We start from the raw sequence: 24,414 nt of genomic DNA, 5'->3' as shown, positions 1-24,414 counted from the left end.
TATATTAAGCTACGTTGGTTAACTAAGTTCTGAACTACTAGGCACTCCTGAAAACTATACATTTTTGCCTTAATCGTTTATCCTAAGCATTTTAAAACAAGTCACCCGCATTTCAAAATTACATTCGACTCATTTCAGTGGCACAGCAGTCATCAGTCCTGGCATGTCATTGTTGACAGGTTCCCCCTGCTGGAAAACACGTGGTACTGTAGCAGCCTTACCATTTTCAGTCGAGTATCCATGAATGACATCATGCTGAATGATATGGTGGTAAATCAGATGCTTTTATCATGATATGGCCACTGCATAATATAATACCTCTTTTAGTATTAACACATTTAGCTTCCAACCCATACATGATTCACAACGGTCATCAACTCAGGCTGAAACCTTTCTATAAATATGCCATTTCTTTATTGGAATATTTGTTTTTTTAATCTTTTCTTTTACATTTCAGCTCAGTTAAAGTGTTGCCTGCATCCTCCTTTGTCCACCTGATTGTAGAAACGCCCACGAGGTGCCGGGCAGACCAGCGGGAGCACTGGAGGCTAAGTGATGGAATTCATAGTCGAATCGTTTGCTTGGTGAGGCGAGGGGATGGGGTTACCTTAGCGTTCAAAAATAACCCCGAAAATAATAACCGGAGGAGGATGGAAAAACACAGAGTAAAACACTGCTAATACTGAAACATCTAAAAGCCCAGCTGGGAGAATCTCAGAGAGGAACCTGGAGCCCCACACTTCTGGGCCCTGAGCAACCCCCCCCCCACCCCCCACACACACACACACACACGCTCGCGTCATGACCATAGAGGTGGGTGGGTGGGTGGGGGGCAGGCTCTGGACACAGCAGGACAGAGGGCAGCCGTGAAATGAAAAGAGGAAAAAAAAAAAAACTAAAACCTGAAGAGTCAGAAGAACAGGCACATTGGAATAGTGTGTAATTGTTTGTCTAACTGTCACTGTTAAAACAGTGGAAATAGTTCGGTTTCTCACAGAAAACACTTTTTGTCCCTCTTCTGTCTCTTTCTTGCTTTATCATTACAATCCCCACCCAGAGCAAGGGGAGGGGGAGGGGGGGGGGGGGCATCAGCTTCCACACTGCAATCCCCCCCCCCCGTGATGGTACGATGAGATGCGTTTGTGTGTGTGGGTAAAGTGTGTGTATGTGTTTCTCAAACCTTTTGCCTCCTTCATTAGAGACGTCATCTCAGGAGTGCGCAAAGATAGGCAGGGTCTATGCCTGTGTTGGTATGTATGCCTGTGTGTGTGTATGTGTGTGTGTGTGTGTGTATGTATGTATGCCTGTGTGTGTGTGTGTGTGTGTGTGTGTGTGTGTGTGTGTGTGTATGTATGTATGCCTGTGTGTGTGTGGACGCGGACAGTCATTTCTCCTGTGCTCAGATGATTTCAAAGGTCTTCTTAAGCTCCATGATGAGCTGCCAGTCGGACTTTGTCATCTCGTCACGGAACCAGTTTTTGAGCGCGTCGATGGATGCACGTGTGATCTGACCAAAAACAGACGGCAGTAGAGCAATCAGAAAACTCATCAACCAACTCAAATGATCATCACAAACGGCCAAAAGGAGTCCCACAATATGCAGACAGAAGCTTGCTGCACACATTCTCCTACCTTGCTAACGATGAAGTCGGTCGCCTCAAAGTGTCGGCCGAACATCTTGGGCGACTCGCCCGGAATGGGCTCGATCTTCACACAGATCTCCTGGCCCTTCTTGGCACTCTCCACCCCTTTGTGGTTTACCTCAATGCTGGTAACGATGCCGATATCTACAAACTGCAAACAAGAGAGACATGAGCGCCAGCTAGGTCTGCTGAAAACCACGATGTTGCAGCGGGAAACCTCACTCACTTACACCAGAGACTTTCTAATGAAGAGACACAGCACTCAAAAATCCTCCATAGAAATGCATGGGTCTAGTTTGTAACGCCAATATGGCAGGGGTCTTCACATATCCCAGCCCTTCCGCGACAAAACGTTGATACATTGAGCCGATCATGTGGTGTGTTGTGAACACATTGAGCCAATCATGTGGTGTGTTGTAAATACATTGAGCCAATCATGTGGTGTGATCTCGCCGCTGTAGCGAGGTTGGTGTCGAAGCCTTGCGCACGTGCATTTCTGCCTAAATAGATGCCCGATAAGTGCCCAAAAAGCGTTGCAATTTGGCCGCCGAGTGGAGGGACTTGCTTAAAAGGACTTTGCTAACACTAACATGGATCTGAAGAACACAGAATCCAAACCTGTTCCAAAAACCTTTTGACAAGTTTCAGAGTTGTTTTTTTTGGAGAAAAAAAAAGACTTGTGCAAAGGCCTTTACCAATGTGCAATGATGACTACATGACTGATCACATGGTGTTTCATGATGCAATGATGACTACATGACTAATCACATGGTGTTCCATGGATGCATCAGAGGCTCAGACGTGATATTCTTGTTCAAACTGGCCACATTCGTGCATGTGGTGGCACAAATACACACTAATATACAGACACACACCCCACACACACACACACACACACACACACACTCTTACCCCTTTACTGGGCACGCAGAGTGGCGATCCCTGTTTAATGACCCCGGCCTCTACGATCACACCCATGACGATAGGGTCTCGGGAGTTGAAGATGAACTGGGGTAGGATTCGCAGTTTGCATGGGAAAACAGCAATGTGCCTGCAGAGGAAGAGAGGAAGGTCAAACACGTTCACACACACGTTAACGAGGAGGTGAGAAGGGTCAAACACACATACACACACACGTACAGAGGAGGAGAGAAGGGTCAAACACACACGTACAAAGGAGAAGAGAAGGGTCAAACACACACACAAACACACACACACACACACAGGAGTATGTAAATGGACCTTCACTAATCTCTATATACAGTGCTTGGTCTACATCCGAAATCAATTTAACCGATAGAGTTGCGCACTTGAACTCGTCTTGTTTCTGCTTCTTGTAGTCTTCCCGGTACTTGGTGAAGGCGTCGAACAGGTGGTAGATGATCTCGGCGCTAAAGATGCGCACGCCCAGACTGTCGGCCATCTCCTGCGAGTCTCTCTCCACCTTAATATCAAAGGCCAGGATCACAGCGTACCTGCAGACACAGACACACACCAACCCAGGCTCAGCACGTAGACCACAACACACTCCCGTAGATATGTTACATTGAAAAGGTGCCGTCTGCTCATCTAATCCAATTTCCCCATTTACCCCCGTATCCCCAGACCCCCGTTTTTTTTAACCACAAACTGTGGAAGGAGAACTATAGGAATGTGAAGAGAAGAACTACCCATGAGCCTCTTAGGAAACTATAGGAACTACAGAAATGTGAAGAGAAGAACTGCCCATGAACCCCTCAGACCCACTACACTACTCTCCTTATATGGACAGAGCCAAAGGCAGACGCAACTCACTGTGGGTCGTGCTCCAGCATGGTGGAGGCTTTCATCACGTCCTTCTTGTGCACCGGGCCGATGTTGATGCCCGAATACTGCAATCAGACACAGGAGAGAGGCATTAGACCAGACACAGGAGAGAGGCATTAGACCAGAGACAGGAGAGAGGCATTAGACCAGAGACAGGAGAGAGGCATTAGACATTAGACCAGACACAGGAGAGAGGCATTAGACCAGACACAGGAGAGAGGCATTAGACCACAGCAACACAATGGTGCACTGATGGCTACTCACATGTCCTCTGGACACATGGGTTTTAGGTAAGCTACAGTGTGTGTGTACTAGGCTACAGTGTGTGTGTGTACTGGGCTACAGTGTGTGTGTACTGGGCTACAGTGTGTGGGTACTAGGCTACAGTGTGTGGGTACTAGGCTACAGTGTGTGTGGGTACTAACAGAGTCAACTCCATGGTCAGATTTAGATAAGAGACGAAACCCTGGACGAAACAATGGATGAAGACGCAGCAGGTCCATCCCGGGAATGTGCCAACCTGTGGCCCCACCTCGCCAGACTATTTCAATTTTCTGAACAAGTTAATGATAGTTTTCGCTTCAAGTGTTTCAATTACAAAATAGTATTTTGTATTTAAAATATGCATTTTAAATACATGTATTAGAAATACTGCCCATCCCTGGCAACATGGTAAAAATATGAAAATGACTTGATTTTACTTCCAATTTATTTATTCCATTTTTCATAACTCCATGTAGGATGTTTCTGTACATAAATGTTAGCACTGTGGCAGTAGTAATGCAATATTTAGAAAATGTAGGCTACTCTTGATACTCAAGTACTTTTAAAAACAAGTACTTCAGTACTTTTACTTAAGTAGACATCTGACTGACATCTACTTTTACTTGAGTAAAATTTAGCAAAGGGTATCTGTACTTTTACTCAAGTAATGAAGCTGTGTACTCTGTCCGCCTCTGGGTACTAAGCTACAGCGTGTGGCTACTAGGCTACAGTGTGTGTGGCTACTAGGGTACAGTGTGTGTGGCTACTAGGCTACAGTGTGTGGGTACTAAGCTACAGTGTGTGGGTACTAAGCTACAGTGTGTGGGTACTAAACTACAGTGTGTGTGGCTACTCACAGGCACTTTGGAGGTGCGGAGGAACTCCAGCAGAGCCTCAAGGGAGCCAAGTGTGGAGGCCTGGACGTACACACCCTTCTCCTCCAGCTTGATGGAGTTCAGCGTCTGCTTCAGCTCCCGAATCAGATCATCCTGCACCAGAGAAACACACACACACAGACTGAGAACACACACATACATACACACACTGGACAGAATATACCCTGACCCTGCCGAAGTGGCCTTGAGCAAGACACTGAACCCTAAACTGCTCCCGATGTGCAGGTTGGCGCCTTGCATGGCAGCCTCCACCATCGGTGTGTAAGTGTGTGTGTGTGTGTGTATATATATATATGTGTGTGTGTGTGTGTGTGTGTGTGGCATTACTCTGTAAAGCGCTTTGAGTGCTGAAAAGAGTAGAAAAGCGCTACATAAATGCAGTCCATTTCCCATTAGCATCAAGGCCTACTAACTAGGTGCAGTACACACACACAGGGCAGTGCGGCAGAGAGGAGGAGCCATCCCATCTTACCCTCAGGACGGGGACCTCGTCCCATCTTACCCTCAGGACGGGGACCTCGTCCCATCTTACCCTCAGGACGGGGACCTCGTCCCATCTTACCCTCAGGACGGGGACCTCGTCGTCCTTGTGCGCCACCAACAGGGGCAGACCTGCCAGCGTCTTCTCCAGGTCCTTCCCCAGGATCTTCACACCCTGCGCCGCACACACCTCCTTATGCTTCTCATACTGGCTCTGGAGACAGAGGAGGAGTGGACCATCAGACAAGAGGAGGAAGAGGAGGAGTGGACCATCAGACAAGAGGAGTGGGCATCAGACAAGAGGAGGAGGAGGAGGAGGAGGAGGAGGGGACATCAGACAAGAGGAGGAGATAAACAGGGCAGAGATGAGAGGGGGGGGGGGGTGAAGATGAGGGGGGTGCGGGCACACACACAAACCTTGACTCTGAGCTCCTTGAGTGGTGGGGGCAGTAGCAGACCCCTGATCTGGGTGATGATTGGTCCCTCCACCCCGGGCACGATAATGGTCTCACCCTCACGCAGTCGCCCGTTGATCAGGATCACGTCGATGGTGGTGCCCATGCCAGGCAGGGCTTTCACCTACGGACGGGACATTGGCATCAACACAAGCAGACAGCTACGTGCAGGTTCATATGTCGATTTAGAGCAGATACTTTTTACACAAACAAGTCAAATATTCTTTCTATGGTTAAAATGAACACTGAGAGAAAGTGGAATAGAACATTATGTCCAATATTGCAATATGTGGTTTAATGTTCTGCATTATGTCCAATATTCCAATATGTGGTTTAATGTTCTGCATTTCTTATTAGTGGGTCACTTTGACACTAAAAGTATGATTCTATGTAATGACTATGATATCTGTACTGTCCCTGTGTATATCTGTGTGTAACTGTATTTAGAGATAAGCAGGAATATTATGACTTTGCAGTGTTTCACTGTTCTGCATGGCTGCGTCAGAAGCTATCTGCTCCGGATTGCCAGGTTGCCACTAATCAGTCTGATTCAGTGTAGTCCACATGAGATGGGATGACCAACGCCATCTCCCGTCAGCCTGGAAGGACACTTAAACCCTAACTATTTCCTTGTCTAGTTAGAGCAGCTGATGGATCTTTAAGTGAAGTCATGCTGTCTCTCCCTTGATGCGCATCATTGTATTGTGTTTGATTTTTCATACTATTGGTCTGACTGGATGGGTCTCTTAGTTCATTCTTTATTCAGAAGACAGAGAGCGGTCCATATCACAATACAAAACATAGTAAAAAGACTGACTGCTGTAGTCATTTTATTGTATGTGTTTTTTTTGTCAGAGTTCCAACATACACAGAAAGAGTATTCAAATATTAGCATATAAACTAAAAGGCCAATGGTTCCACAGTCTAGAAGTGAACCTAACCATACTCATTAAGGCCAATGGTTCCACAGTCCAGAAGTGAACCTAACTACCATACTCATTGCAGGGTTCACTAGTGTTGCAATTATGCTGTCGAATGACTCAGTTAGCCTACACATACACCTGAACATGAGATTCCTGAGTACATCAGGGCAGGTGGATACACCAACACTAACAAACATTCAGCTTGCACTGCTCCATCATGGCACTTTAAAGGTGCTCTAAGCGATGCTGGGTAACGTCACTTCTGTTGACTTTCAAACAAAACAGAGAGCTAGCTCGCTACTTCCTCCCCCTCCCTCCAGTGCTGCTCCCGTGCAATGGAAACTCTCCTAAACGCGCATCTCGTCTCTGATTTGCTGGAACAGTTTGTTATGTTTTTATGGGCTAGGTTTGCCCAGGTTATTTTGTTGCCGTTTTTGGAGCCTGGGCTGTCCACAGAGAGGTCACATTTTACAGTGTATTCAGGACACAGACAGGTTAGGTGATGTTTGCAGTAAGTGACAAAAAATGTTTTAGCCTAAAAAACGTGTGGCATCGCTTAGACCACCTTTAAGCAGCAGCCTCATGCCATTATTATATGCCACATTGAGTTTCTGCATACTGCTTTTTTTATAGCGCCGCCACAACTGGGTAGTATATTGGGGTGCAGAAAGCTTTAAAAAGTGTGGTCTTACCAGCCAATGAACACATACTAAATTTGCAGTCCAGCATATTAGCTTGTGCATACATCATGCAGTACTTACTGTCTGTGAATGTCCTTATCATCAGACAGGTCATCAGTTATATAGTGCCCTAAATATCTGACCTCATCAAACACTTTAAGCACAGTGCCAGACAGAAAGAAATCAGGGAATGACAGTTTATTGACCTCCTTGCTTCGAGCAATCATAATACTCTTCTTAGAATTGTACTTAATGTCAAAGTCTGAGCCATAGTGGGAGCAGACCCTTAGTAACTGTTGAAGGTCAGCACTATATGGACAAAGAATCACCAGATCATCTGCATACATCAGGTGGTATTCATCTGTGGTATCAAAACTACCATCAGGACACCAAACAAATGTTTCATGCTATCAATTCCTTGTGGATGTTTAAAGTTGAGATTTTCTGTGGATACTTTAATAATGAAAAATGTTCTCCAATACTATGTAACGGCACCAAACAGATGACATTCAACATTCGTTACTGGTCCAGAAAATGCGAGAGTAGGATCAAACGGTAGATCAATGTGTGAATACAAGAGTACAACCATCAACACTACTAATCTATTTCATTCCAGCGATGCGATGAGCTGACGCAGCAGGTGGCTCAACACCAGCCCTCACCTCCATGCACCCGTATATAATCAGCCCCATCGGTGGATAAAAAGGATACAGGGCCATAAACATCACCGTCAACTTCAGCTAATTACGTTGATGTTATTAGTGGGGTTGGGTATCATTTGTGTTTTATCCGATACCGGTGCTAAATCGATACTTTTAAAACGGTGTCGGTGCCGAAGCGGTGCCTGAACGGGTACTTTGTATTTAAATTAAAATGGTCTAAAGCATGAATTGCTTTTTTTTTATTGATAAGACAAATTTGAACAGGAAATTGAACTGTTATATTAAATTTACTATCAATATCTCATTGCTCCTATGCATAATAGCCTACATTTAAATGTTAAAACGGCTTGCCATGGATGCACACATAATGGTAAGCTCTGCTTTCAAGTTTACCCAGTGTAGGCGGTTTGCCATAAGGTATGTTAAAACCGCTTGCCATAGAACTGCCAGGTCATGGACAATGGCATTTGCAAGTAAGCTAATCTAACAGGGACTCTTTCTTAATTACTTTCCAGTTAATTCAGTGTTCCCAAATGCTTCAATAAATTTCATGTCTTCCCCCATAACACGCAATAGTTTTGAACATGTTAGGCTACATGTCGGTGTTGAAGTGTTTAGATTCCCAGCGCTAGTAGGCATTTTAACAGCAACTATGGCTATGCGCTATACCAGTCAGCTGAGTTTAATTAGCCATAACGTACGGAGATGGTTCCGTAGCGTCTTTGACAGCTCAGTGACATCAGGTATGTAACATATTTATGTTTTTGCCGGCTAACTTTTAACATGATCTTCATATTCATTGTAATGCTATATGGGCCTCATGCACATAAAAGATATAATATCATGCCATTATGTTGTTTAGAACATTAAGTTTTTACCTTACAACTTTGCTGATAACATTTCAAATAAATGCCAGCTAGCGCATTAGCAAGGATATTGTGTAACGTATACTGTTGATGTTGTTTCATAGCCTTTTGCTTTTGTGTAGTTAGGCACACTGCTAGATTTTGACAGCAGCTTGTGATATCGCTTTAAAGCTAATTGGGCTCCCGCAAGCTGTCAAACACTGTCCAGTCGCCTATGTGGTGCACCCCTCTGGTTTATACATCCAGTGTTTATGTTAGCTAACTGTATCTGGATGTGGTGCTATCAGAGCAAGACGTTAGAGATGGCGCATGACATGCAGTGATGCCTCGTACAAAAAAAAAAAAGTGATTTAAGCACCAAAATGAGGCACCGAAATCCACGTTGTTATTCGATGCAGTTACTACCGTTTGCGTCGGCACCGGTGCCATATTAGAACCGTGTTTCGGTGCCCAACCCTAGTTATTAGTCAATAAATTGATTGGTGTGGAATTCTTTGTTCAAAACAATCACGGTTCCGGTTTACACCGGGATGACAATTCCGATCATCCCGGTGTAAAGGCATCGTCCACCGACACTCACCTCCATGACTTGTGCCCGCAGCTCGTCACAGTGTGCCAAGCGGCGTGCCAGCATGGTCTGGGTCAGCTCCACCAGCAGGCCGATCAGGTTGCCCATGCCGTCACCGGAGTGGGCAGAAGTAGGTACCAGGGAAACAAAGGTGCGGACGTCCTTATTCTCGTAGAAAAGGGAGGCGTTGAGACCCTGTTAATAAAAAGCACAAAAAGGACAAAAGCACCAAATTCAAAACGGTCATCAGTACAAGTGTCGGACACACTTCACAACATCTGGAAGCAACGCTTCACAACATCTGGAAGCATCGACTTGACCTAATAAAACAGCTTTTCCCATCAAATGCCTGTCATTAAATCCAAAGGCATGTGCCGTGAACTTCAACTCACACACACACACGCACACAGACAGTTCCACAGCTCCACAGCAGTGTACAATGACACACAGTGAGTGAGTGAGTGAGTGTGTTTGTGTGTGTGTGTGTGTGTGTGTGTGTGTGTGTGTGTGTGTGTGTGTGTGTGTGTTGAGAGTACAAAGTGGTCTAAAGGAGCCACTAACCTGCTGGGCGAACTCCACGATCACGGCCTTCGCCCTCTCGTCAAACTCGTCCTTGGTGTTCTTCTTCTGCTTCTTCAGCGTGGTCTGCACGTCTGTCTCAGGACTCTTCTTCCAGTCATACAGACGGTCGATCTAAACATGCATCCACAAACACACACACACACACACACACACACACACACACACACAAACAACAGTGTCAGAGACGGCAAACTATTTTTTTTCACATTATAGGAATTAAGATCATATATTCTCAATACATCAGGATAAGAAATGCAGATTATTTCACATTATTACAAGTTCTCTTCCACCATGACAATGTGCCTCTACTGTGCACAATTTTGTTTTTAAAAATGTATTTTTATTTTTTTCCTGATAGAACAGTGAAGACAGACAGGAGTCCAGTGTCACAGGATGCTTTACAGAGAGTCACAGGATGCATGCAGCCCTTACAGCAGTGGGCAACCCAAATCCTCCTAGCACTGCTAACAAATGGACATGCTTAATCTAGCACCTACCACAACCTTCTTCTCCATCCTGGCTATCCCGCTCCTTGTTCCCTTGACTTGAAGGAGAACTCTGGCCATTTTTCACATAGATCTCTGTTTCTTGAGAGCACCGTTTCTTGTGCTACCTAGCTCGAGTTGCTGCAGCCAACAGCTAAAGCGGCCAGGCACTTAGGGGGGCATCTTTAAAATCACTGGAGCTTTCCTTAACTTCACTAGTCAATGCCAGTCATACGTATAGCTGCACTAACGTTCTCATAGCACTGGACATTGACTGTTCCCTTCTTTTGTATGTTGCTTTGGACAAAAGCATCAGCTAAATGGCGAACTGTAACGTAATGCAATGGATAACACATGCAGGTGATGACCTCACCTTGTTGAGGGCGACTATGAAGGGACACTTCTTCTCCTTGAGCAGGTTGATGGACTCGAGCGTCTGGGGCTCCAAGCCGTGCATGATGTCCACCACCAGGATGGCTATGTCACACAGAGAACTGCCCCTGTTCCTCAGGTTACTGCACGCAGGGACACAACACACAGGGAACGGTCAGCATGGACAGCCCACACACACACTTATTCATTTAGCAGATGCTTTTATTCAAAGGTTTACGTACCTGAAGGACTCGTGACCAGGCGTGTCAATGATAAGCATTCCAGGAATCTTGACGTTGTCCTTGTCAAACTAGATTGCGGACGGGCGCAAACACACACACACAGTTAGCAGGACATTGATTTATTCTTATTATGATGTATTCTAATAATAATAATAATAATACTTTTCATGTGTCTATCACAGTGCCACACAAAAGAAAGTAGGTTCATAGCCTGCGTACAAAAATAAAAACACCAAAAGCCCAAGATTCCATAACCTAGGTCAGAGAGAACAACCAACGTTGTTCAACCAACAACCAACCAAGGGAACATCTTAACAGTCTTCTGTAATAAACACTGCGTTCACTAAATAGGTTGTTGGTGTTTCGTTTTATGTGTAGAGACCCTAAGCAAGTTACTGACGAGGTTTGGTGCTGTTTTGAACAATATTACTGGTTAAAAAAAATATATATTTGGGAAGCGTTTAGCTTACTGCCCATAACTAATCCACTGTTTGCGATTTGGGGCTATAGCATATACCAGGCCAAGCTCTGTAGTGGTTGATCAACAAAAATGTCTCCACGGCTTATTTGATGTGTTTTAATGTAGAAAAACCCCCCTGTGTCAATTTTCGCTGGAATTACACTTTAAGGCCATTTCAGACTACTATTAGCAATGACTACTATTAGCAATGACTACTATTAGCAGTGACTACTGGAGATGCAGCCTGACTGTGTTAGTAAGTGTACAAAACACTAAAGCAACAATAACGCTTGCGCTTTACAGTAAAGGGGGCTTTAAAAAAATGCGCTTTACAGTAAAGGGGGAACCTGACTAACCACCACCAATATCTAGCACCCAGCTGGGTGATGCACAGCAGCCATTATGCACCATAACGTTCACCACACCCCAGCTTGAGGTGGAGATTGAGGGAATGAATGAATGAGCCAATTACACTGGGGGATGATTAGGGGGCCAGATTGAATGTGCCAGGCTGGGAATTTAGCCAAAACACCGGGGAACCCCCTACTCTTTGTGATAAGTGCCATGGAATTCCCCTGGGGATCAATTAAGTATCTATCTATCTATCTATCTATCTATCTATGGGATCTTTAATGGGTCACAGTGAGTCAGGACCTCAGTTAAATAGGTCACCCAAAGAAACGACACTACAAACTGATTCTTGTAACTACTTCAAATACGTTGAAAGGCTTCTTACATTCTTGACCATCTTGGTCTGTTCCATAATGGTGTCCAGTGGAACGTTGGTGGCACCGATCTGCTGGGTGATTCCTCCCGCCTCACCATCCTGCACATGGGTGTGTCTCAGCTACACACACACACACAGAGATTAGAATAGACGTCAGTGCAGGAGTACAACAACACATGCACAAACACACACACACTCAAACTTACATGGGCACACACACACACAAACACGCACACAAACAACAGACTCATGGTCTGGGGTTAATTAATACTGACAGGACAAGCAAATAATTGGCATGTTCACCTTATCCAGGATCTTGGTCTTTCCTGTGTCGACATGGCCCAGGACACAGATAACCGGCGCTCTCAATTTGTCCAGGTTAATATTCTTCAGGTTGTCTTGTCGTCGTTTCTGATAGTGCAAAGAGAATAAAGTGACTCAGACAAGACCGCATTAAAACAGACACTATCAAGAGAAACAATGTGAATGTGTACTCAGTACACAGTGCGTTAGTAGCCCTAAGAGCCAATCAAATTATACCCCTTCCTCCCCCCTAAAGCAATGTGTTGATTGGCTCTCACTTAGACTTACTCTACAACAACAAACTGCTTCCTCATTTAAAGAACCAGAACTGAATATGCACCAGAATTCCTTAAGCACACATAGAACAGCAGAACTAGTACTAATATGACACACACAGAACAGCAGAACTGGTACTAAGCAGACCTAGTACTAATATGACACACACAGAACAGCAGAACTAGTACTAATATGACACACAGAACAGGAGAACGAGTACTAATATGACGCACACAGAACAGCAGAACGAGTACTAATATGACACACATAGAACAGCAGAACGAGTACTAATATGACACACATAGAACAGCAGAACTAGTACTAATATGAGCAGCTAAAACCATTACATAGCATGATACTTTTGTGTCAAAACCGTTAAATAATGTGATACGTTTGTGATAAAACCGTTACATAGCATGATACATTTGTGACAAAACCGTTAAATAGCGTGATACATTTGTGATAAACCCGTTACATAGTGTGATACGTTTGTGATAAAAACTGTTAAATAGTGTGATAGGTTTGTGAATATATAATTGAACGTGTGTGCGTGTTTGCACGCGCATGTCTACCTCGATGCGTCTCTTGGCCTTGTCGTAGAGTCGCTCCTCTTTGGTGCGCCCATCATCAGAGTCACTCTCGCTACTCGAATCCGAGCTTGGCTCTTTCTCCGCCTTCTTGGCACTCTGCGTCGCCTGCGTCGCCGGTTTCTCCTCCTCAGCCCCATCACTCTCCTCTTCATCCTCCTGATCCTCCTCTTCATCGTCATCGTCATCCTCCTCATCCTCCTCCTCCTCGCTGCCGTTCTCAGCCTGTGGTGCTGCTGTCTTCCGCGGCTGAGTCTCCTTCACCTCTATGTGAACTTTCTTCAGCTCTGCAGACAGACAGGAAAATAAAGAGAGACAGGCAGACAGATAGACATGGAGCATTTAGAAGCTGTGCTGTGTAGTTCGGATCTGTTCAGATTAAACCATAGAGATTCTGAATGTCGGCAGGCGGTTCAGTTGAAACGACAGGTACAGTAGGCCTACATCTTCATCAGCATCTGACCACGTCCCATCTGATTGCTCGTCTTCTTTGCTGTTGCTGTCGATGTCAATCTCTGTTGTCCGTTCTCCAAAGAAATCCGTAGCCAAAGATCATTTACACCTCACAAACTTTAAGGCTGATTTTCTCAAAACTTGTTTTTTTGCTGAGACGATAGCTTTGGCTAAATGGAATTGAACAAATGACCCCTTGTTTTAAACCCTAAGGTCTGTGAACTATGAATATCCAATAAACCCTGGACTCATTTCGTGGTGGCCCGCCCCATTTGTCAAAATAATTCTTTCATCCTGACAAGCCTGGGAAAACCTTTCACCTTTGTCTTCATCACTGGCGATGGCCTCCCAGTCATCCACGTCTGCAGCCTCTGGCTTCGGTTCCTTTGCTGGGGAGAAGCAACAGCACAACGTCAATACAAATCTGTATTCATTACAAACAGCAACACAGCTTTAATTCACAGCTGTATTCATTACAAATCGATGGTTATGCATGTAACCACGGTTCTATGAGTTTCGGATGGTCAATAGAAACGAAATTGAACAGCAACACAACTTTAATTGACAGCTATGTTTATTAAAAACAGCAATACAACTTTAATTCATAGCTGTGTTCATGCTATGTTAAGTGCTAAAGCAATCTTTAAAGTAAAGAAATGACTATGAAATAGCATGAAAGATCAAACATCACCTAGGTTACGGACGCTAGGCTGGATAAAATTACCTGCTTCCAGTTTGGGCGTGTCCACCTCCATCTTCTCGACTGCGATAGGCTCTGCCGTTACTGGTGTAGGTGAAGTCACCTCAGAGGTTTCTGCAGTAACAATATTCAAACAATGAAGGGGAAGGTCATCTGGCTAATAGCTTTACAAAAAACTGGCCTATGATTGAGGGTGTGTGTGTGTGTGTGTGTGTGTGTGTGTTGTGTGTATAAGAGTGTTTGTGTGTTATCACCTTCAGGAGTCTGAGAAACGGGCTTCTTTTTTCTCTTGTCCCCATAGATGGGCTTCTTCTTTGGCAATGAGTCTTTGGATGGCACCTCAATACCTAAAGATACACAGTCAACAGTCAAAGCTCCTCTCCCATATAGCGTGGCCGTTAACGCTGTCAATTTGTATGCATTCAATACGTTCCAGTTCATAAGTTCGAACTCCATAAATCAGCAATATCCTTAACCCTGACTGGTAATATCCTTAACCCTGATTCATTCGGCAGACTCAACACGACACAGAAGAGGACCTCAGGCCATAAACATATGAGAATGCTAGACTGACAGGACAGGACAGGACCGCAGGTCATAAACATGAGAATGCTAGACTGGCAGGACAGGACTAGGGTTGCAAAGGGGCGGAATATTTCCGGTAAATTTCCGGAAACTTTCCGGAAACTTACCATGGGAAGTTAAGCTGGGGAATTTTGGAGATATTCAAAATTGGAAACTTTCATGGAATTAAAGGAAATTATGGGAATTAATGGGAATTTACAGGAATTAACTGGGAATTTTGGGTAATTCATACAAACTGTTTCATATACAAACATTAACATTTTGTTTCGTAATAAGCAATATGATTTGTATGTTCGTATTTTCGCTTAGCTTAGCATACAAAGCTAGCTAGCATGCTAGCGGGAATCCCGTTCTCTGCCTATGGTTTACTAGTGTGCTAAACTAGCAACACTGAACTGCCCAAGATACACCACTCAACACAAAAAAAAATTCCCACGCACATGAACGCACCATAGGTTTCCTTTATGTCTAGCCTATGCTGATTGCTGTGTGCATGTGATTGACTTATGTGCAGGGTAGAAATTCGACTGAAATTGCATTAAATCAGATTGTTTTAACTAATATTATGCTGCAAGATGGGGTTTTGTCCACTACATTTAAGTTCCCTGTTATAGACTAGCTTGCCATATTAGAAATTCCCTGTTTATTCCCATTAAATCCCGTTTATTCCTGTTAATTCCCATATATTCCCTTTAGTTCCCATGGAAAGTTTCCAACTTTGAAAATTCCCGGAATTTTGCAACCCCAGACAGGACCTTAGGCCACAAACATATGAGAATGCTAGACTGGCAGGACAGGACCTCAGGCCACAAACATATGAGAATGCTAGATCGGCAGGACAGGACAGGACCGCAGGGCATAAACATGAGAATGCTAGACTGGCAGGACAGGACCTCAGGCCACAAACATATGAGAATGCTAGATTGGCAGGACTGTGACATCACCCTTTCACTAACGATCTTTTTCAAACCAGGAAACTGTCCAACTTGGGGGGACATATGTGGGACAAGGAAGTATTTCCCCCATAGACTTCCGAAGTTCGCCTACAAAAAGGAACCAAATCTGCCATTTTTGCCCATATAAGGAGATCCGGGATGGCAAGAGCATTAGCTCTGAGGTAGCAAAAATTGTGGGAGTAAATCATTTTGTGTAAGCTCTAACGGGACGGCTGAAAACCACATGTTCATATCGCTGGTCTGCTTTAGCTTAACACTTTATAAATAATTATAATCTATGAGGTTTGCTGTGACATGTTTGGGATTCTGAGAAGCCGAAGCGCGGAGGTGGCCCTGAGACTCGTCCTGAGACATACGCTGCGCCTGCAACATGGCCTCGGCTCTCGCGCGTCCCTTAAGTGGCCCTAAGACTCACCCTGCGCTTGCAGCATCTTCAGTGTGGCCTCGGCTCGCGCGCGCGCCTCTTTCTGGGCTTTGGTCAGAAGCTTGCCCTCCTTCTTCAGCCTCTCCTTCCTCTCTTTATCCTTCTGCTTCTTCTTCTCCTTGCGTTCCTGCTCCAGCCTCTCCTGTGGTGATGATGATGATAATAATAATAATAATAATGATAATATAATAGATAGATAGATAGATAGATAGATAGATAGATAGAGAGATAGAGAGAGAGAGAGAGAGAGAGAGAGAGAGAGAGAGAGAGAGAGAGAGAGAGAGAGAGAGACTGTGTCAAAAACAGCTACAACATTACAACTGCACAAATGCATGTGTGTGATTGTAAGCATAGTGGTGTTCTGACAACATTTTAACCCTTTGCACTTTTTTCTGATAAAGAATGTCTTTGGCATAAAGATGCAATACAATATGCAGGGAAAGTCTGTGTGTGCGTGTGTGTCTACCAGGGTAGGAATTACACGGCGGCCAGGGCCATCGTTGCCCCTTGCGTTGGCCGTAATGCCCCTTTGAAAATCGGAGGTTTACAGGCCACTGTGGCCTTAGTGCCCCCTTCTTTCAATATTCTGCTTTGCGTCCGACTAATAGCAATTTTTATTTAGCCTTTGGCCTGTCAAAATAATCTTAGCATTGATAGCGCAAATTAATTTAGTCTTTTACGCAGTGGAGAAAATGACACACATGGCAAGAAAGTGGGTCCAAGAGTAGTCCTTCTCAGTTGAACTACTCGCAAAGTAGCCTAGGCTACTCATCACACAGACATCACATATATCACATCACATGAAAGAGCTTTTTCTTAGCTTTTAAACGATGTTAGCCACTAATTGCTGTGGTGAACGGTTCGCAAGAAAAGTAAATAATATGATTAAATGTAATCGTTTTATTCTGCATAATGATGGTTCTGCGCCAATCTCCCTACCCATTCATCTCAGTGGAATACTTCACGAACCCTTCGTTCAACACATGGCAAACCATATATCATAATAAACAGCAGACCTTACCGAATACAAAGGTGCAAAGCAGTCCTCTGTACAGTTATCCATTCCAGAGTAATCCGGTTTTGAATTTGCAGCAAATTTCGACATGCATGTCTTCAAATTTGGGCTTTAAGTTTCACAATGTGTTTAAATTGTTCTACATGATTTCATAACAGGCCAAATAGAAAATACATGTTAAATATAGCCTAGATATCTGTAAATATTAAAATCAGATGATAAAGTTCTATGTTATGGTTATGGTTATGGATTTAGCAGACGCCTTTGTCCAAAGCGTAATGTCATGTTTCATGTTTTTGTAATGTGTCATACAGTGATGCAGGTCTACTGCTGTGAATAGGCTAAATACAACTCTTATCATTTTTATAGCCTACTACTGTATAGTTAACTTTGGCCTTGGTGCCCTGACATGTGGCCTTTGTGCCCCCCACCAAATATGCCCAACTGAAGGCCAAGTGGCCTTGCCCCTAAAATGGTGAAATTCCAAGCCTGGTGTCTACAGTACATGTGTATGTGTATGTGTGTGTCTATATGTGTGAGTGTGCTTGTATGTGCGTGCGTGTGTGTATATATGTGTCTAGGCCTATATGTGCTATATGTGTGAGGGTGTGTATATGTGTGTATGTGTGTGTCTATATGTGTGAGTGTGCTTGTATGTGTGTGCGTGTGTGTATATATATATATATATATATATATATGTGTCTAGGCCTATATGTGCTATATGTGTGAGGGTGTGTATATGTGTGTATGTGTATGTGTGTGTGTGTGTGTGTGTGTCTATATGTGTGAGTGTGCTTGTATGTGCGTGCGTGTGTGTATATATGTGTCTAGGCCTATATGTGCTATATGTGTGTGTGTATGTGTGTGTATGTGTGTGTGCGCGTGTGTGTTTCCTGCTGACCTGCTCCTGTCTCTGGGCCTCCAGCTCCTCCATCCTCTTGATGCGCTCCTCTTCCTCGCGCTTGATGCGCTCCTCCTCCTCCTTCATGCGGGCCAGCGCCTCCTGCATGGCCTTTACCGTGGCCTTGCTGGGACCCTTCTTCTTCTCCTCCTTCTCCTTCTCTCCCTTCTTCTTCTTCTTCTTTTTTTTGTCTCCCTCGGCCTCCTCTGGGACAGGACACACACAAACACACACACACACACAGTTACTCAAGAAGCCCGGCCGGTACGACTAAGCATCATGTGTACCTATGGACCAGAGAAACTAGACAGAGCTGACAGCTAGTTAAGTGCTGAAGACTGGCAGACTGGGCTTTCTTGCTCTGAGAGGTGTGTGTGTGTGTGTCCATGTAAGAAAGTGCTTCAGTGCACATAGTCATTTTATCAGCCCTTTTCCTCTTACTACTTACTCACATTTAGCAAACAGTCTCTCTGCATTTATGCTCGAGTTTGTATGACTATCATAAGTACTCCGTTCTCTAAATAACCTCTTAATACGCACTGGGGGTGGGTAGCGTAGTGGTGAAAAGGCTGGGCTGAGCTGGGCTGGGTTGGGCTAGCATGCAGTAACTTGTGGGTTCACTTCCCAACAGCCACCATTGTGCCCTTGAACAAGCCACTTAACCCGGAGTTGCTCTGGGGAGACTGGCCCTTGTAATAATTGACATAAGTCGCTTGGATGTGTATGTGAATGACTATCATACGTATTGCCCTCGCTACGTAACCTCTGACTACCAGGGTTGTGCACAATTCAAATTGCAATTCTGCTTCCTGTTTGCTACCTCAATTGAAATGCAAGAATTGAATTGGAATTTAAGAGCCAGTTTCAATTCAATTCTGGATTTTTGCACAAGCCTGCTGACTACACACTGTACGAGTCTGGCCGCTCACCCTCTCCCATGGCATCCGCCGCGTCCTTCTCCTCAGACAAGGCCTTCTCCAGCAACTTGGCTTCGGACGGCGTCTCGCCCTTCTTGACCTCTCCAGCGTCTGGGTCGGCCTTCTTGGCGGCGGCCTCGTCCTGTTTGGCCTTCATCTTGGCCCGCTCCTCCTCCTTCTTCTTGCGGTCGCGCTCCTTTTTCTCCGCCTTCTTCTGCGCGGCCGTCTTCACCTTGAAGGTGCCGTCGTCCTCGTCCTCCTCGTCGCTGTCCGCAGCCTTCTTCCCCTTCTGTTTCTTCTGGGCCTTCTTCCTCACCTGAGGTCCTTCGTCCGAGTCTTCGCCGTCCTCGCCCTTGCTGCCGCCACCTCCTCCGCTTCCTCCTCCTCCTACTCCTCCTCCTGCTCCTCCTCCTCCTCCTCCTCCATCTTTTTGGGACTCTCCGTTGTCCTCGTCCTCCTCGGAGTCCGAGGCTGCTTTGCGGCCGCCTTTCTTGCCGCCTTTGGCTCTCTGCCGCGTCCGCGAGCCCTCGTCGTCCGAGTCGTCGTCGTCGTCAGCAGCAGCAGAAGCAGCAGAAGCAGCAGCAGCAGGAGCCGTTGTCGCCACCGCCTTCTGACCCCGGGGCCCGCCGTCCGCCCCCACGCCAGCCGCACCCGGAGCTTCCTCATCACCCTCCTCATCCTCGAGGCTGGCTCGCTTGCCCTTGCCTCCACGCGTCTTCTTCTTCTCTTTAGGGACCACAGGCTCGTCTTCCTCGAAGCTGTCAGATTTCTGCAAGAGCAATATTACAGTGTTATAACATAATATAATAGGATACCCACCAATACTTCATTTTAGTCATTAATTTTCTTTAATAAATTCTAAATACCATCTGTTCTACTACAGTTACTTCAGTATCAGTAATCAGAAAAGCAAAACTGTTTGATAAAATGAAAACAATATTCCTCAACACCCAATTAATTTCATTAACTGAACACACAGTCAATTTTGATCAAACATGCAAACCACATTTCAGTCCTAAAACTCTGGCCATTGGCCAGGTTTTGAAGCCTATCTGTGAAATGCACTAGAAAAGCTCTTTCTATTTCTCACCTTTACTGCGTCTTTGTTGGCTTTTCCTCCCTGCGTTTCCAAACACAGCTCCTCGAGCTCTTTCTGAATGTCATCCTCACTGCAGGGAAACGCAAACACAGTGTGAACATCACCGACAAAAAGGTAGCAGGGTTTTTTACGTTAACTTTATTGGCTCAGAGCACTGGTGCTCCTTACAGAAGTTGATAGTTTTGTAGCACAAAATCTCTAGCATCAGTATTTAGTTACAAACAGATCATTTGTAGGCTACACTCTAGAAAATAAATAAATAAGGTGTCACCAGTGCCAAGCTGATAAATCCATAGCACAGACTGTTTTTTTGTAGCTTGCGCTACATGCAGGTAAGGAAGGAGGGTAGGAGTTAAGGGAGGGGAGGGGAGGGGAGGGGAGGGGAGGGAGGGCAGGTAGACTTACTCAAACTCTTCTTTCTGTTTGCCCTTCTTCTTTTTGCCTTTTCCTTTGCCCTGGTCTTTAGCTGCTCCCGCTCCCTCAATCTCAGCAGTCAGGGCATCAATGTCAATGTCATCTTTGGCACTGAAACACAAAAACACCACAGCAAACTTATATCAAAAGCTAAGTGCATCTCATCTGACATCAGACATGTGCTGCAGAACAATCAAAGTAATAATAATCAATCAAAGTTAATAATAATCAATCAAAGATAATAACGACTATGACAGCCAATAATCACCAATTTGCGATGCTAATAAAACACTGGCTTGTGGCTGATGAGGCGAGCACAAGAAACTGCTCTCATGCTGTACAATAAACTTGTGCAACCACTTGGCAGAGAGGACTGGCTCAAGCCACAGCCTCAGATATGTGTGAAACACACACCTGGCACACAATCACATGTGGCCGTACACCTGCAATCTGAACACTTGATATAATCTCTCACGGCGCCACTCACTCTCCACAATGCACCACACATCACCACTGGCCAACTTACACAGAGCTGCCTGGACTGCAGCCCTCACACATATAAACAAACACCCACACAAACAAAGTGAAGACACAGGTCATCCCCGGAGACGTGAGGCGTCGTTCTTACCAAGGGCAGGTCATCAGCTCTGGAGAAAATGAAGGGGTAAGGAGCCTGCTGGCTTATATAGAGGGGTGTGTGCAGCTCCTTGCAGGCCTGTTGCATCAGCAGGAAAGCACCTCTCACACAAGGCCGCCTCCCATCACACTGGCTGATGTAAATCCAAAGCTCCAGCACCCCAGGCTGCCACATACCCAATAACCCCTGGCTAAGGGAACCGCTTTACAGGTCTAAAGGCCTGATGAGATCATACCCAATACAGGTCTAAACGCCTGATGAGAGTATGAACTAGGAGCCCAAAAGGAGAAGTCATATCCATTAGTCTTTGTGTTTACTTTGTTGCACACATACAGACACATTTAGCCCACTTCCACTACTCAGTCAAGTTCAATATCAGAGTTGGGATAGCTGTTAATCAATCTGCAGCATAACTTCTATTCACAGGTAATAAAAGTACCTTGAATGCACCTTGAATATGGACCTTTACATGTTTACATAATGGTTACAAACATTGTTCGCCAGGAAGAGTGCACGTACACAAATATTTTTAAGACATGAAAAAGGATGCCTAAGTCCAAATGTTAGCAAATTAAAACAGGCTACTGCATCTAGAAACAGTGTGTGCAGTTGCTTCCTTTTTTACAATCATTGTTCCACATCATCCATTACTTGGTGTAACAATGCATATAAAAACTATCTCTGAACAGAAGCCAATGTCATCAGTTCCCTGTTCCGTCAGGCACCCTGACCGTGCCGGCCCGTGAGCAGGACCCCAACTGCACAGCCTGCTGTGTGAACCAGCAGCAGCATCTTGGCCTTCCTGCTGACTCCTGGTGCTCTGCCAACATGTGGGTGAGAGCAGCAAGCCATTAGCACCCGTTAGGCTGAGCACTGGCAGCCAAGGCAAAGAGAACAGGCACTTTCCAGCTCAGGGCAGTGCAGTGGCCTAACACGCTCTAGTAACTAATCAACTTAACCAAGTCCAGCAAAGGCTCTGAGTACCCAGTTGTCTTAGCCTTTTATCTGTTTACTCTAGGCATTGGACTCAGACTAAATATAGCCCTGATAGGTTATGTTATTGACATGGGAAATGGGGAACAACTAAATCGGACATAGGACACAGCACACCTTGTCAAGTTATACTGTTGGGTTTAGCCACTTCCCAAAGTACAACTAACTATGAATAACAAAAAGTGCAGTGTGCAGCTATATTTTTTATTCATTTTTCTTTTTTTCTTATTCAAACAAAGTTCAACCACAACAACACTGGGTCTTGACACAGTACAGATCCATAATATTATATCCGAAGCCACATCAAGCGTTGGGGAGACACAGGGGAGGATCTGGACTTGGCTATGGGCCAAGGCACTGCTGATTCACAAGGAAATTGGCAATCAGTCCACAAACACACATCCGTCAACATGATGCTGGGTCACACATTCAACTGTTGAAGGGAGATACATTAGAATACTTACTACATTCCTGACAATAAAATGCTCACTCTGGTGGTACCATACCAAATGAAGCTATGTCGAGTAGCATCACAGATTAAGCCAGTACGGATTCATATAACTGTATTGGCTATTTGCAAACAATTAGATGGTAAGGTGAAGAGAGGTGACAATTCCAGAGGCCTGAGTCAACACAAATTAGCTACATTCAATAAATCAATGACAAGACCAACATTCACTCTAGGATTCAGCATTTTTCTACGAGAGCCATACATTTTATTCAGTGCAAGAACGGTGACTACAGTGTCATTTTCAGTAGAAAGCTATTCTTAAAAAATGTGTTCTTGTATCCTGCATTCAAAATATCCTTGGATCATGTTACCTTTTTTTAAAGGATAGTCTACCTAAAATCAGTCAGCCCCTACCGTTACCCGATGACCCCGATGACGTTGAGCCCATCTAAACAGACAAAGGTGCAAAAATGCCATCCTAGTGTTCGCAAAAACCAAACAATGCCAGTCAACATTGGCAGAACAATGAAAAAAGATGATGTTGCACACGAGCAGGATGAGTCGAGGTTTCCCTGCCCTACGCCAGTAAAGTGTCATTCCGACTAAGAAGATATGACTAGTGTCAGGGTTACGCTATCGCCGTACCTTAATGTTACCCACCTTCCATCGTTTTGTGGAATGGTTTAACATAGCCTGAAAGCTATTTCCTAGTGGGATGAAGACAGATCGCTAAGTTATCTGACAACCTGAATGTAGTGACACCATAAGGCTAACATCTAGCTAACTGACGTGCTCATCCATAAGGGCACTTCAGCAGGCTAGCTACAACAAGTTAACATTACGCTGCAATCATTGCTAGCTACGGTTAAACATTTAGCTCACAGTCTCCTTGTAGGTTTTGTAACGCGTTGTTATTTACAAATCGTGTAACACAATCATTCTTTTAATTATGAACAGGCTGGCATTTCACTAGCAGTGGCCAAAAGTCAATAAAGGTACCTGGGTTGCAGTAAGAATAAGGCCTAGCGGTAGCTTATCGAAGCGGCTACCGACCACCACATGAACTCATGGTTAGCTATGCTAGTTAATTAGCCGCATAGCTAGCCAGTGATACATTTAGCGAATGCCAATATCAACTTCATATAGATGGATAACATTAGCATCAATTATGTGTTTGTATCAGCGAGGATATGGTTGATAAACATAAAACACATATTGTACCTGTCCTCGCCTTTATTTTTCTGTTTCTTCCCCATTCTCTCTGTGCTTCAATATGCCTCCTCGTTGCAAACCGATAGCTTGGCTCACAGCAGCACATATGGTTGGTCGCAGAAAAATTGCGCAGGCGCTCTTTAAACAGGACATTTTCGCACGTAAACTTTGCGCGCTTGTTTGTGAATGACCCATTCCCGATTCAATGGGAAAGTAGAATGCAAGGCTCAAGTAAGTCCTTTTTCACATATTCTTATAATTCTCAACATAAGCTACCAGGGAACCTGTATATACTGTAAACCTTGCACCGAGATCCTCTAGTTGTGTTGTTGATAACATTTTAACCTCACTTTCACTCTGATTTAAGTTGCCTATGTTAA

The 24,414-nt window shown here is 44.7% G+C and overlaps 1 protein-coding gene across 2 annotated transcripts; it reads right to left on the bottom strand.

The window, feature by feature from the left end:
* Positions 1–395: 395 nt before the first annotated feature.
* eif5b (eukaryotic translation initiation factor 5B) lies at positions 396–24,202 on the bottom strand. 2 transcript variants are annotated; one of them, XM_042080522.1, is made up of 24 exons: positions 24,044–24,202; positions 20,733–20,852; positions 20,319–20,397; positions 19,241–19,997; positions 18,312–18,517; positions 16,387–16,537; positions 14,685–14,777; positions 14,455–14,544; positions 14,051–14,119; positions 13,263–13,564; positions 12,415–12,522; positions 12,121–12,231; positions 10,925–10,992; positions 10,684–10,825; positions 9,805–9,936; positions 9,256–9,438; positions 5,507–5,668; positions 5,172–5,303; positions 4,571–4,702; positions 3,438–3,514; positions 2,954–3,118; positions 2,556–2,694; positions 1,633–1,794; positions 396–1,507 (listed from the first exon to the last, which is right to left on the bottom strand). In XM_042080522.1, the coding sequence occupies exons 1-24, from the start codon at positions 24,076–24,078 to the stop codon at positions 1,400–1,402; spliced, it is 3,723 nt and encodes a 1,240-aa protein (XP_041936456.1). In that variant the 5' UTR covers positions 24,079–24,202; the 3' UTR covers positions 396–1,399. The 2 variants fall into 2 exon arrangements, with proteins under 2 accessions (XP_041936456.1, XP_041936457.1); XM_042080523.1 differs by lacking the exon at positions 24,044–24,202 and adding an exon at positions 21,370–21,408.
* Between the last annotated feature and the right edge of the window lie 212 nt (positions 24,203–24,414).

Source organism: Alosa sapidissima, chromosome 23, assembly GCF_018492685.1.
Source record: "Alosa sapidissima isolate fAloSap1 chromosome 23, fAloSap1.pri, whole genome shotgun sequence".
Lineage (NCBI taxonomy): Eukaryota > Metazoa > Chordata > Actinopteri > Clupeiformes > Clupeidae > Alosa > Alosa sapidissima.
This window is presented reverse-complemented; position numbering and strand designations above follow the sequence as displayed.

Bases quoted from the DNA above. Each gene is read 5' to 3' on its own strand.
- eif5b (XM_042080522.1), bottom strand. From the start codon at position 24,078: ATGGGGAAGAAACAGAAAAATAAAGGCGAGGACAG. The intron at 12,232-12,414 runs GTGAACATGCCA...GTGTGTGTGTAG, and splicing joins AGACCAAGATCCTGGATAAG to CTGAGACACACCCATGTGCA. The intron at 9,439-9,804 runs GTTAGTGGCTCC...TTTTATTAACAG, and splicing joins TCGTGGAGTTCGCCCAGCAG to GGTCTCAACGCCTCCCTTTT.